The sequence below is a fragment of the Rhinolophus hipposideros genome (genome assembly GCF_964194185.1).
Source record: "Rhinolophus hipposideros genome assembly, chromosome: 6".
In the NCBI taxonomy this organism is placed as follows: Eukaryota; Metazoa; Chordata; class Mammalia; order Chiroptera; family Rhinolophidae; genus Rhinolophus; species Rhinolophus hipposideros.
In genome coordinates this window covers 32,727,214-32,742,695 of record NC_138052.1, presented here as the reverse complement: position 1 = coordinate 32,742,695, position 15,482 = coordinate 32,727,214, and the positions used below count along the sequence as shown (strand labels likewise).

Below are 15,482 nucleotides of genomic sequence, written 5' to 3'. Positions count from 1 at the left end.
ATTTAAAATTGATGCTGTGTGTCTGTGGGGCGCAGCGACAAGGAGCTGGGTACATCCATTAGCTGTCTCTCCATAAGAGAAGGGCCCAGGGACAGCCCAGGGAGGCAGCTGAGCCCCGGAGACGCCCACAATAGGTTTCATTTCACGGCTGCAGCACCACAGAGGACCAGACTCCTTTCTTCGGATCTGAAGCCTTCTTCCATGCCAGACATGAGCCATCCCTCCCACCCCCTCAAGGCACAGACGGAAGAACTCCCTGGTATTCAATGAGGAGGCTGGTTTGCAGAGTTCTGGTTACAGACTTATCTAATTTAGGCTCTTCCTTCCCTGCCCTGGAGGGTTTAAAACTATTTAGAAGAAAATCTAAGGAGACCATGCTTAAGGCATTTCTTTTAGAAGACAGCAAATTAGGTATTTTGCATTCAATATGCACAAAAGAGTAATGAATGAAGTAGTTGAGGACTCCAGATGCCCAGATTGTCTGGCTAACATTGGGAAGGCCTGAGTCGAAATTTTTTCTTCCCACCCCCCCCACCCCACCCCCATAATACAGCTGAGAATCTTAACTGCAAGCCATGCCTTACTCTAAACAAAATCTTTTTTTTTTTTTTTCCAGGCTTTAAGCATGACGATTACGTTGAGTGGAACAGAGCAGTTCCCACTGCCAGCTCCTGACAGAAATCATACGAAAGCAGGGACGGTGGGTCCAACATCCATTTTATTTTTGTCTGAGCCAAATGAGTGATGGTGAAAGATGAGGCACAGACCAGACAAGGCCAGTCAGGTGAACACATACGGTCCCAGGCAGAGATTTCAGGAATGAAGGTTAGCCCAAACAGACATCTTTTGTATCGGGCCTCTTTATTAAGTTATTTGCAGGGGAGTAAAAACACTTTCTGAACAGCCTGCTTTTGTTTTTTTGGTTTATAGTCTTTGCCTTAACCCAGGAGCAACTATTCTGAAGGAGAACTGGGCCAGTGACTGGAGGAACCCACCTCTCCTTTCCAAGTATCTTCCTCTCTATGGGGTTGGGGACTGGAGTCTAAGAAGTGCTCTCTAGGAGTTCACATTGTTCTCCTTTCCTTTCAGAATCTGACAAATGTTGTGGAAATTGGGGACGGAACATATTCTGGGAGGGCAGCTCTCTGTCGGCATTTCTGCCATGCTCAGCTCAGGGTGAGGGTGCTGAATGCTGGGGTCTGAGCCATCCAGCCTTGAAGGTTTGTAAATCTGAGGATTTCTGAAAACATTTCCAAAACAGAATCTTGCTGCCCCTGTGCAAAGAAACAGCCCAGAAAACCACCTGGGGTATTTTGGTTGTGTTTTGTGTGTCGGGGTGTGCCTTCGTTTAGCCCTCTCTAATCTGATGAAATTGAGGCTGCTACAGTTTTGGCGGAAGAAACAAACCAAAAAGAAATGAACAAGAATTAAGCAGCTGTCTCATTTAGAGGGCCTGACAGCTTTTTCAAAAAAAGGAACGTGCGCCATATTTGTGAGGAGGGGAAATAGTATGATACTCTGACAGGTACATTCTTAAAAGATGAAGCGGTGTCATCCAAGCCACATATGGCGTCTAGCCGACAGCAAAAGCCTATAGTCCATTTTCATCATCATGCCCAGATTTTACTTCCGCCTGCCTGCATGTTAACCATAGGACAAAGAGCCAGGGAACTTCCAAAAGGAAATAACAGCTGTCCTCTTTTGCTTGACTTTTTTTTTTTTTTTTTTTTTGGTGAAGGGTGGGGGTGGGGTAGGGGTAGGGGGGAGATTAGAGTGGAAGTAAAAGATGAAGAAAAAGGAGAATTTTTTTTTTAAAATACAAGAGCCCCGGAAACAGGGGCTAACTAAGAAAAGTGTGCCTTTCTTCTCTCATGAATCACATGTGAAAACAGCAGATGGAATTCAGCTCAAGATATTTTTGCTGCAGCCTTGAAAGCAGGAGTTGTGGAAGGTCAACCGAAAACAAACAAACGCTATCTGGTGAAGACACCCTTTTACCCATCTTGAGCAAGGACAGCTCTGTCCTGAGACATCCCAGGACTGCTCCAGCCTCGCAGGGTTGTGCCAGGCTGCATACTTTACCACGAGGCATCAGTGTGAACCAATTGTGTGGCTGCACAAAGCAGGGCTTGTTTGTAAACGGAGAGAGTCAGTTGAGAATGGAATCAGCTATTCTCTGCTTACCTTCTTGGGGCCGGGGCAGGGTCGGGGCAGTGGAAGCTGCTAAAAGCATCAACACAGGATGTGAGAGCACAGCTGGGATGACAAAGCCCCAGTGATTTTTCAAGGTCTCTGGAAATGCACCAAGACATGAAAGACAAGTCTTCCCTATGCTAGGCCTGCTTTTCTAGGGGCCAGAACACCTCTGCACTGGACTCACTGCCCTGTGTAATTGGAAATGGCACTGAGTCAATAGCCATCAGAAGTACGTGACTCCCATCTCGGGGAAGTACTTTTCAATGCTTCCTTACACCAAAAGGATGGCTTGTTTCTTTGTCGTCTCATGTTGTCTGTCTCCAAAAGTTGTTTTCCTGGAGGCTCTGGCAGAGGCTATAATGCAGATGAAGGGAGGTTCTCAGGGACCCCCATTCCTACTCCTTGATCCCCAGTGCAGAGGATTCTGCTTGCTAAGGGGAAGCGACAACAAAGAGTGGAAATCAATCCATCTTACCTTCCTGGTTACAGCTGGATCCAGATAGCCTTTGAGTTTTTGAATGTACGTATGGGGAGGATTCTTCACCTGGAATCGTTCCTGCAGGAAGCACATAAGTACAGTAAAAAGTATGACAGGTATGAAGGCATGACAGTCAGCCATGTTCAAACAGAGTAATACTGTTGATTTAAGGCTGAAATGCACCCCCAGTATGAACGTGGCCCTGCAAATTGTGATGTACTAATGGTTCTGAATCTTCATAGTAGGGTTATTATCCTCTCTTTCCATAGGAGGAAATGGAAGCTCAGAGAAATTCCGTACTTCCCTAAGATGACACAGCTCTCAGTGGTACCAATGGATTCAAATCCATGTCTGCCGTACTGTAGCCTATACTTCTCTCTCTGTAGGGCTCTGCAGCTCTCATTCTAGGAATAATGCTTTGCCCAACCGGTAATCAGGTTCTTTTTTAGCAGGTCTTCAATCTATTGCATATTCTTTTGAATATCTTCAATGTTGGCAAATCTTTTTTGTTTTGAGTATTTATTTTATCTTTGAAAATACCAAACACTTGACTTAAACTGGATAAAACTAATTTGTTTCAAAAATGAATAATGAGTCTATTGCTTAGAGACTGGAGTATGTGTGTGTGTGTGTGTGTGTGTGTATACACACGTATGTGTGTGATCATTAATGGGTTCCCAAAGCACTTCCAAACTAGAAGACCCAAAAATACTTTGAGCAAAAGCACAACCATTGAAATAAGCATAAAATATATATCTCAAGGTGGTATTTAAATGAGGTAGGGCCGGAGAACCTGCGTTTCTCACAAGTTGATCCTGATGCTGTGGATGGAGGGAATCACACTTTGAGAAGCTCATGCCCATGTGTATCAGGTTTGAGAGACCATCATGTCCAAAGCAGCATAATAAAGCAGTAGTAAAAAACTGGGTAAAATCCAAATACCCACACATTATCAAACGGATAAGTGCTTCCATTATGTTTATACAATACGATTATGTTCATTTTACAATGAAAATGAACAAACTGAACTGCATACTCCTACATGGATGGATCTTATAAAGCTGATGTTGAGATAAAAAGAACATCAGCTTTTTGGATTTACACAACAGGCAAAAATAAACTAATGGTTAGTGACACATACATAGGTGGTTTATTTGTATTTGTATTTGTGTGTGTGTGTGTGTGTGTGTTTAGAGAGATTATATATTGAGAATACATGCATGCACACACACACGCACACACACACAATATAGAGAGAGAATGTTTATCTTCTGTAGGAAAGAAATGAATGAACACATGAGAGGAATAAATAAACCCATCTATTTATCTTCAGTTCCAACTGTGTGTGCGAGTATTTGTGTGTGTGTGTATTTGTGTGTGTGTAGAGGGAGAGAAAGGGAGGGAGGGAGAGAGAGGGAGAGAGGCAGGGGAGAGAAAGGGGGAGAGACAGACAGAAAGACACAGAGAGAGAGATGATTAGCATAAAAATAATAGTTGGAAGACTGAGATAGGGGAAGGGGAGTACAGAGTAATCTCGAGAGGCTGGCAATGTTCTGTTTCTTGACCCAACTAGTAGTTACACAGGTGCTGGCTTTATCCTACTTATTACGCCGTTCTTATGTTTCAGAGCCTTTTCTGTACATACATTATAACACACATACACATGCACTTCAATATAATAGCCTTAAAAGGAAAAACAAAGATTTACCATGAAATCGGACAATTCTTATCAGGTTCTCCTCTACCTACAACCCAAAAGACATTTTCCAAGTAATTCTTTTCAATCTGATTCCTGCTTACGCCATAGTGGAATTTTTCAGTATTTCACAAGACTGACATTGGCCAGCATGTTTAAGCATTTGTTTATACCATATAAACTGTATTTCTCCCACAGGGAACCACAACATTCCTCCCAGTCCACTCAAGTCTTGCTCACTTACAGATTTAGAAATGCTAAAGATCATCTTATTACTATCAAAAAGAATAATCTTATTAGTGAAAGTATATATATTTTATTATTGTTTAATGCTTTAAAATAGAAAGAAGTGGCTTGTAATAAGACACCAATCAATATTTCTCCTTTATTTAAAAAAATTATCAGGGTGAATTTTATAGTATATAAACTATATCTCAACAAAGCTGTTTTAACAACAACAACAAAAAAAGATCAGCATACTGTTTATAATTATTCCCCCAAAATTTTCTATCCTGAGAGCAATTTCCAAATAACAATTCACAAATAACATCTCCAGTGGCATCACTGTGCCTATGTATAAAGTCCCCCCCCCCTTTTTTAAATCACTGTCACGTCACTGAGGGATCAGATAGAATCCAACTGCTGTGGGGTTTTAGCAATAGACCAGCTGAAGGCTAAAATAATCATGAAAAGCTCTGATCTGGAAAGTGAACTGATAAGCTATCTAGAAACCAGTTATTATTTCCACTTTGCATATAACAACAGCTGATGCCAGAGATATATTAGTATATAATGAAACTTACACTTTTTAATAAAACAATCCAATTACCCGATTTTTTAAAAAAATCCTTTGACCAGCAACAATGCAAAATTGTGCTCCCTTCTCCTATGGCAACCAACTACCTCAGAACATAAGGTCCCTAACACATGGACCTCAAGGAATTTTAGCTCTGCCTAATGTAGTATTGCTTGAGGACCTAAAATTTGAATCTGTGGACAGTTGCTGAGAGATTTCTAATGTTTATTCTTCTAGGCAATATCGTCATATTGTAAGAGCCATATTTATTCCTTTAAAAATAACAAAATCTGAGTAGCACATGTAACACTGGCATTCACTCAGTGAATCCCGTTTTTGACAGTCAATAAATGCAGCTTCTCCATTTCCTGCTTAAGACTGGAGTAACCCAGAAAAGCTTTCTCAAATACACATACTGACTGATCCTGTAAGTACTTCCTTAGAATTGTTCCCCTAAAATGAGGGACAAGGTCTAATTGTAATACACTCATACTTTTTCAAGTGTGCTTATTAGCATTTGTTATGTTTGGGGCACATTTTTCAATTGAGTAACTTACTAATGTATTTCCAAGAAACAAAATGAAGAACCCTAATGCTTTAAAATATAGTGGTCTACATTATAGCTACTTCTCAGAACACTCAGCCTACATCCAAGGATTCAAATAAAAGTTCTATGGCAGAAGAATACAAAGCCCCAAACATTTTCCTAAAATTGATATTTCTCTAATCTCAAAAGGAGCTACCGTTGTAGTTACACATCCAGCATCTGGCTCAGGGGAACTTTTCTTTCTGCCTCTTCAATATGGCCATTTGGGCAATTAGAAACATTTGGGAACTACGGTGGAGAATGGCGGCACAACACATTTGTCAAAACACATTTTTATTTTGAAGAACTTTGGATGGATTATTGACATATTTAGATGAATAATTTTTTTATCTGAATGTTAGAATTTTAGATGTTTGAATTGAAACCCATACCTGTTTTGGCTGCCGGTTTTCCATTACCCTCACTTCTAGGTCTGCTTCATCTCCCGCATTCTATTTTCCATAACCAGTTAGTTACCTGCTTGTTCAGCACTGATGTGGGCAGCCTAATCAAATTAAGCCCTCCACTTGAATTACACTGCATAGAAATATTATTCATAGGAATAAAAATACTCTTTAATCATGGTGATTTGTCAATGTGGATGGATAAGCCATCGTAAAGGTTTTTTTTTTAAAATTACAACTTATTGGGGTAACGATGGTTACTAAAATTACATAGATTTCAAGTGTACAATTCTATCATACATCATCTGTAAATCCCACTGTGTGTTCACCACCCAGAGTCAGTTCTCCTTCCATCACCATATATTTGATCCCCCTTATCCTCATCTCCCTCCCCCCCCCACTCCCCTTACTCTCCGGTAACCAGTAAACTGTTGTCTGTGTCTATGAATTTTTGTTTCTTTGTCTCGTTCCTTTGTTGTTTTCAGTTTTATATCCCATGTATCAGTGAAATCACATGGTTCTTGACTTTTTCTCTCATTTCGCTTAGTATAATAATCTCAAGATCCATCTATATTGTCGCAAATGGCACTATTTCATCTTTTCTTATGGCAGAATAGTATTCCATTGTGTACATATACCACATCTTCTTTATCCAGTCATCTATTGAAAGACACTTTGGTTGTTTCCATGTCTTGGCCACTGTACATAAAGCTGCAATAAACATCGGAGCACATATATCTTTACGGATAAATGTTTTCAAATTTTTGGGGTTATTAAATACCAATTTCTTTCAAAATGTCTAATCAATATAGCATCACCTCTTGCCATGTATCTCTTTGTGTGATCAAACTTTCTTCACGAAATGTTTCTGGATTGGAAATAACAATTGTCCTGGGGTTTTTATAAAGCACTCACTAAAAAGAGCCCAAAGCCATTTCTGAACATTCAGGCCCACTAGGCCACAGACTTCACTGGGAGGAGCATGCGAGGAAAACCAGGGGAGAACAAGCCTCAGAATCAGAATCTTCATTAAGCTTCTGTGTTGTTTGCAAATAATTTACTTTAATAGAGTGTTAGGAGTTCAATTTCTCTGGTAATACTCAGAATATGTCTTCTCATTGCTAAAAGTGACTCCATTTATGCAAGCCCAGGAACGCAATTACTTTTTTTCATCTGGGGCAGCACTTTTGTCTCAAAGGTTGACTTACCTTTTAATAACACTTTGTAGTTTACCATATTCTCAGCTCACTCAAGCCTCCCTACGTGCCAAGTCAATATTAACTCCATTTTATAGATGGAGGAGAAAACTGGAGGAACTGAGACTCAGATTAAATGACTTGCCTTAATACGAACACACACGCACACGCACATGTGCACAGCACAGATCTAGGATTCATATTCAGGTTTTCTGAGTCTCTGATCCTTGTTCTTTTCACCACACTGTAATAAGTGTACTCATCTTGTTTTTGATAAAAGTTTTTAAAAGAGTGGAAACATGTTTTTCTCTTCTTTGAGTCCCAGTATGTAGAAGAATACTTGGCACATAGTCCTTAATAATGTTCAAAGAATTAAACTTCTCTAAATGCCATATAGGTGGTGGCAGTCAGCTCAGTTGGTTAGAGCACGGTGCTCTTAACAAGGTTGCTGGTTCGATCCCCACATGAGCCACTGTGAGCTGCGCCCTCCACAACTAGATTGAAACAACTACTTGACTTGGAGTTGATGGGTCCTGGAAAACACACTTAAATAAATAAAAAAGTTTTTAAAAAATGTCATATACAAGTCACTTCTTTCAAAAGTTAAGGGTAAGTTTTTCAAGTTTAAAAGTACACAGAGATTTATACTAGTCAAACCTACTCAGGGAGATGAGCTTGATGTGGACGTGAGAGAGACTGTGTGGCTATGGGTTTTTCATATCTATGAGCTGAACATGTGCCGTGCTGAACTCCTTGGTGGAAGAAGCAAGGCCAAGGAGAGGCGAGGAAAGAAGTGAGACATGGGGCCTTTGGTGTCTAGCTAAATAGAATGTAATTAATTTGAAATACTCTTAAAACGGGTAGACAAATAAATGCATGTTGTGTTTCAAAAAAAAAAAAAAAAAAAAAAAGTACACAGAGATTGTAAACAATCTGTCCAGAGCATATAGCCAGTAGGTCCTGTGCTAGACCTAAGTCAGCCAAACTAATGTCATAGCTAAAGAACATCTGCTGATAAGCCTGTGTTGTATCTCTAATGGCTCTGAAACTGCCTAGTGCCTTTCATTATTATACATTTCTCATTAACTCAATCCACTCAGGCTTATGCTCGCCTCCCCTCCCCTCCCCAGCCACCAGGAAAGTTAGGCAGCCTGCACGCAGGCCTGGCCTGCAGATAAGAAAAAGACAAAGCACGTATTGGACTCCACTTAATGACTACGGTTCAAGTCTACTGCAACCCAAAATGGAAAACCAGGCCACTCTGAAAGGAACGTACCGAAGGGTTTGTGACGGTCGTGTATTAATTAGGTAAGTCACAAATACACGGAATTCATCGGCTATGCTGCAACATGGCCTTTTCTATATTAGACACACACAGGCAGCCTTAGGTTCTAACCAGCTGAACTGCTTCTTTGGGGCCTCCCCCCCATAACCCTCTTTCTCCATCTAAATCTAATCACGTTTGTCACTCAAAGCCTTTCTGCATAAAGGATTGGAATTGGATACTCCACTCACCTAGCAAAACATTTCTAATCCTTTGTATCCTCTCTATCCATGAGTATAACTACATGAAAAATTACTTAATTGAGGTTAATTCGGTGCTAGCTGGACCTACACCAAGCATGTTATAAGCATTTCCGCTCTATAAATTACATTTGGATAAACAGCTGCAAAATCAAACAGAATTTCACTCAAATTTATCTTATACCTTCACATTCTTAGGTTTAAGGAAAGAGATTATGGGGATATATCTGAAAATAAAGAAAGTCTCTGAGAAATGGATGGCTCGTGGGGACACACTGTTGAGTTTCTCTCCCCGTTTGGGATGGCCGCAGGGTCACTGGCTCTATTTCCACAGTGTATTAGCAGAGCTACACAAATTGCCTAAACAGTCTTAGGGAGAAATTAGATGTCACCATTGTCATGCCATTATTAATGTTTTATTATTTTGATCCTGTAATAATTCACTTTGGATAGTGAAAATTCAAAGGCTTTGATTTTGTGCCCATAAGCTCACTACACTTGAATGATTTCTCCTCCAGAAGCTGACAGTAGTTAGGCTTCCTTTCCCAAGGCTGAATAAGCAAACTGTAGTTTCTAAATGAAAACCATAATTACAACCAGCATCATTGCCATTACTGAGTACTAACTTGCAGGGTTTAGTTTGGTACTAAATGCTCTTGACAGGAATAATCTGTGTCCTCAATGGGTTGGCCCCCTAAAATAGATAATGCTGACATGAATACACAGAAAGAAGAAAAGACAAAAGGGCATTAATATTGTATGTAGACAAAATGACTTATGAGTAATGAAGACATAAAAAAACATTGTATTGAATATCCAGAAAACTTTTTTTTTAACATTAAATTCCAGAGACCTACTGGTTGTCTTGTATTCATCTCTGATAGAATGCAAGCACAAAAATATCTTGATAGCTTAGATTTTATTGTAGTAAATTGATTTTATCAGAAAGTATAATTTAAGATCATTGGGGTTCTGAGGTCATAAATATCTGAGCTGATATTAAAATATTTGTCTACTTACTGCAGTTAGCCTTAAATTCCCAAGGGGTTCTTGTTAGAATGTACAATATACTCTTCTTTCCTCCTTCCCTCCCTCTATTTCACCCTCCCTCCCTCCATCCCATCCTTTCTTCTTTTTTCTTTGTACCTTTCTTGTACAGTATAGCAGAGGCCAAAGCTAGTGCATGGGGTTTGGTAGAGGGTTAGGGGGGGAGGTTGCCAAGACTAGGATTTGGGTTCCTAAGCAGGAAGCCATGACATCTCAGCCCTCACAGGGCTAACAATTTATACAAATAGAAACAAATTTACACAAACAGATCCAGATCTAGATTTTCCCCAAGAAATTAACAGCACCTAAGTCCCCAAGGGAACACAGATTCCATCCCCACGTCCCCCCACCCACCCAAAACAAATTCTGAAACTTCAGAGAAGCTGCCAGACTGTCCCACCAACAGAAAGTATATGTATGAAAGAAGAGGACAATTTAGCAAAAATGAGGGAAAAGTATTAAGACTCTACTTACAGTAATAGATAGCAAGGAAAGCAAGTTCAGATGGAATTCTAATTTTGTCTAACAACTACCAGAGGCACCGTGCTAGCTCTGATCCTATTTAGAAGGGTCCCTGTGCTTATTGTTGGATGAAACACTTTGCTAAACAAGTCCCTACCTCTGAACATCTTAAATCTTGCTAGCACATTTAGGTCTCCTGTTTCTAGGCACCAACATGAAAAATACCAAGAAGGGAAGAAAAAGGTCTTTTGTCATTTTATTCTTTCATTCATCCAGAACACATTATGCAAGACGCTGCATAAAAAGTACAAAATGAAACAAATTCAATTCCAAAACGTTAAATCTCATCTCTGAGATATAACAGACATCACTGTAATACAAAGTAGAATATGATAAGAACCATATGTGATCCCCTGGAAGTTCAAAGAAAGGTAAGGCTCTTTCCAACTGAGATGATCAAAGGAACTTCCCTGGAGAAAGTAGCTTTTGAATTGAGTTTTGAAGGACAGGCAGCATATAGATATCCTGGGAAGAAGTGAGAGGCAGGAGACAGAGGAGTTTTCCAGATGGGGGAACATAGGAACAAAGGTAGAAAAGCACGGGGCATGTGCTAGTAACTTCAAGAGGTTTAGCTGGGTCTCAGTAATGCAGTTTGTGAAAGGTAATGGCCAAAGGATCTAAATGGTAACTTGGAAAGGACAATGGCATATGTCAAACAACAGGCTAATGTGTACAGGACAGACAATGGGGAGTCAATAAGGAGTTCTGAATAGAAGAACATATGGTTAATACCATATAACTGTCTCCTTTCTTCATTCCCAAATTTAAAAGTTGGCCATTTCTACACTAGACTAGACTTGAAAAATTAGCATGTCAGATTCATTCCACAGCCATGGTTTCTTGGAGAGCCTTGAAGCATTCTTCAGCTCTGAATATGAAATCATTTTCCTAGTCCGAGAGGAGAAGACAACTTTCCAAGTGTTCCATTACAGCTCTCAGACTGAAAATAACTTTTGATGAGACTTTTCCAAATAATTTCCTTTATTTAGACTAGCAGAAGTTTGTTCTAGTTTAACAGGTTTTTCCTAGTCATAACATCCTATAATTCATTCTCTAATATGTAATATTAATTGTGCTTCTTTAATCCTGCTCATAGTTCCTCATTTTTCCCAATTTAAGAAGTGTTTTAATTGAAATTGTTGGATTTGTAAGGAAAGAGGTCATACTAATTAAGTTTGTTATCTCATGTGGTCCTAAGAACAGACTGAACTACAACTCTGACACATAGCAGTGTTCAGCAACTATAGTCGTTATTGTTATTAAGGATCTAAGAACTGAATAGTGATGGAAGGTCACGTTTACACTGGAAAACTTTTTCTGAGTAAGATTTTTTTTTCAATTTTTCAATTACAATATTATATTAGTTTCAGGTGTACAACAGTAATTAGACATTTATATACTTTACAAAGTGATTACCCTGGTACGTCTAGTACCCCTATCACACCATACATTACACTGAAAAATCTGAGATAATGAATCCTCAAATCCTTTGCCCTCTCCCCTCAAAATTCAAAGCTTTCCCTTCCTATAGATTGGCATTCTGAAAATATACACTACCAAAGACCTGCATATAAAGAAATCGAGGATGCTTGTTAAATTGCAAAAATTATCCTGACCCAATGTATCAAATACTCAAGAAGCTACATTTTCTCAAATTCGCCAAGTAGGTCCTCTGTACACTAAAGCTTTACATTGTACTTCCTACGTGGAAGCCTGAATCCCTCTCTCTACTCAGTCTACAAAGAGAATGTGCATAGCCTTGGTAAACAAAGACTTAAAAACTATTTTCAGTTAGGTTTATAGATAGAGACTTACATTAAAAACTATAGTTACAGTCTATGCTTTCATGAAAATTTTGCAAAACTCCCTGGGGAGTACTCTTCCTACAAAAACGCCGAGGGTATAAACATGCCTCATTGTTTCTTCACCTGAAAAATGAGAATATGAAACTCTTCCTCCCCCATTTACTACATATTCCAGAAATCTTAAGGATGTCTTCAAAACAAAACTAACATCCTGAATATCTTTCAAAGTCTGCGGAGCTAAGTTTCATACAAATAAAACATGGAGGAAGAAAAGAAAAATAGCCAAGTTTTTCTGATCCTGATTAGGGGTGGGGAAAAAGACAGCATACGCTTAGATTTCTTATAGAAACCATTAGGTATTTCAAGATTTAGATAACAGCACTAATATCTTTTAATCCCTCAAAAATTTGAATGCATGTCAGTGTCTTAGTTTAAGGATTGCTTTTCTGACTACAATTATACTAATTCGATTCTCTGAAACTTCATTTGCTCCAATTCAAACAACACACAAATACCTGGGTACAATTTTCAGAAATCAAGAGGTGCTTGCTGAACTGAATGAACTGTAATATTTGTGAAAGGCAGAATTAATGTCAGAGATCCTCCAAAGTAGATAACATGGGAAGAGCTAGAAAAGAAAGGTGCCGCCACTAAAAATCAATAAGTGTCTAATACATGCGAAGAAAGCATCCTTATGAAGAGAACGTGAGGATTGAATATAGGAGGGAAACTTATTAGAGCTTCATCATACCCTACCACTTGCTTTCATTTCCTTTAGGCATAGATTTAAACATTAGAAGCCCCCGCCCAAGCTCAGAATATTAAACTTCAACATGTATCCATGGCTGTTATTTACCGTACAGAAACCATTAAGGTAGTATTTAATTGTAGAACTTGGTTGTGATAACGCAGTGACATAGTGTAAACCACCTAGCTCTCTCTATAAGGCGATCAATGAAGCAGTAGGAGGTTGTTCAAAAACAATATTTCTCTAGGAACAAACCACTGGAAACTTTTATTTTAAAAAAAACATATCATTTATAATAGCACTAAAAATTATGAAATACTTAGGCATAAATTTAGCAAAGTATGTGCAAGACCTATACACTGGAAACTTCAAAACATTCCTGTGAGATATTAAAGACCTAACTAAATAGAGGTGCCATGTTAACAGATCAGAAGAGTCAATACTGTGACGACGTCAGTTCTCCTGAAATTGATCTATAGAGTCAATGCAACCTCAATCAACATCCTGGAGGCTTTTCCTTAGAAATTGACAAGCTGGTTCTAAAATTTATATTAAAAAAATGCAAACTTAGAATAGAAAAAAATAATTTTGCAAAAGAACAAGGAATTTACACTACCTGATTTCAATGCAGTACTCAAAACAGTGCTATATTGACAAAAGGATAGAAATAAAAATCAGTGGAACAGAATAGAGTATAAAAATAGGCCCTTTGATTTTTCAAAGATGCCATAGTAGTTCATGAAAAAAGAACAGCGTATTCAACAAATACTCAACAGCTAGATATACACATGGGGGAAAAACAGTGACTCTCCAGTCTTACTTCACCCCATGCACCAAAATTAATTCAAAATTGACTACAGACTTGTAGTCTGTAAGAATCAAAATCATAAAATTTCTAAAAGAAAACAGGAAATAATCTTTGTGACCTGACCTTGGACAAAGATTTCTTAGGGCACAAAAATGCATGACCCACTTAAAAAATAGAAGACAAATTCTACCTCATCAGAAATACTTTCATTCTTTGAAAGACACTGTTATAAATATGAAAAGGCAAAACACAAACTAGGAGAAAATATTTGCACAATATATGGTTGATAAAGACTTGCATCCAGAATATATTTTTTAAAAACTTCCATAGTTCAATGAGACAATAACCAACCCAATATTTGAAAAAGGCAAAAGATTTTAACACGCCTTTCAATAAAGAAGATACACAAATGGCCAACAAGCACATAAAAAGATGCCCACATCATTAGGGAATTGCAAATTAATATCAAAAGATACCACTATATGTCGATAAAAATGTCTAGAATTAAAAAGACTGACAATAACCAAGGGTTGGTAAGGACTTGGAACTGGGACTCTGTTACATTACTGGTGGGGATACAAAATGATGCAGCCACTTTAGGAAACATTTATAGTTGGTCAACTTTATTGTATGTAAACTATACCTCAGTAAAGATGATTTTAAAAACGGTATCTCAATTTCTTTAGATTCATTTCACTTTGTTACTGAGCACAGCTCTTTTTTTAAAAAGTTTTTCTTGATATTTTCTTGTTTTCACTTGCCCTAAATTAAAATAAACCCAAAATCGGGGGTTTCCGGAAAAAAATGGCGGCGTGAGGTGAGCCTCTGTAACGCTCCCCTGGAATTTACAACGAATCTGACAACAATAACTCCACAAAGGACTCCTTGCACAGCAGACAGGAAAGACGAAGACGCCGACTACTGAATTCACCTCCAGGTGGGTGAATCGCGCGAGCGGGGGAGGAGGGAGAGGAGAAGTGCGGAGACGGAGCCGCGCGGGCGCAGGACACAGACCTAGCTCAGTGCTCGGAGCCCGCTGCTCCCGAACTACCGCAGCTGCGGGAGAGGGAAGGACTCGGACTGCTAGGGCTCCGCTTACGGCCCACAGGGCGGAGGGGGCAGCATATAGCACGGCTGAACCCAACTGCTCACTCACGGCAGACCTCGGAGCAAAGACTGAGGGAAGAGGGCTGAAATCGGTGGTTTAAACCCTCACTGCCGAGCGGAGAACGGAAGCCCTAGGCACGGAGACTAGCCGCCCCCTCCCTACCTTCCCAGAGCTCGCCCCGCCCCCACCTGGCCAGTGCTAAAGAGATAAAGTAGCAGTGTCGGATCAAAGGACAGAATATTTGCTGCTTTGAGAACTGTGGACCGCAGACACAGATTCGCAGCTCAACTAGTTCCGGCAAAGGGGAGGGAGCTGTGGAAGCAGGACTGGCTGTGGTGGTGGTCGCCGCCATTGCTCTGGGCCACCTCTCACAACTCACCCCGCCCCTGGCCCCACCTATTTGGGCGGATTCCTGCAGGAGTAAACAGAACTGCTGAAACATACGGGCTCTGAATCTGGTGCAGAAAGAGCTTTGGAACTTCAAAAGCTCTTCGCATACCTATCAACCTGTTGCAGAAGCCACTCCTGTAGATGTCTAGGAAGAGAAATAGTAAATCAGTGATTGCCA

The 15,482-nt window shown here is 39.6% G+C and overlaps 1 protein-coding gene across 7 annotated transcripts in view; it reads right to left on the bottom strand.

Moving 5' to 3' along the window:
• The window catches only part of FMNL2 (formin like 2), a 283,998-nt gene that overhangs the window by 94,314 nt on the left and 174,202 nt on the right, over positions 1-15,482 (bottom strand). For all 7 annotated transcript variants that reach the window (XM_081051468.1, XM_081051471.1, XM_081051467.1 and 4 more), the window contains exon 3: positions 2,672-2,752. In XM_081051468.1, coding sequence (XP_080907594.1) covers positions 2,672-2,752 — 81 coding nt within the window. The remainder of the gene's footprint in view (positions 1-2,671; positions 2,753-15,482) is intronic.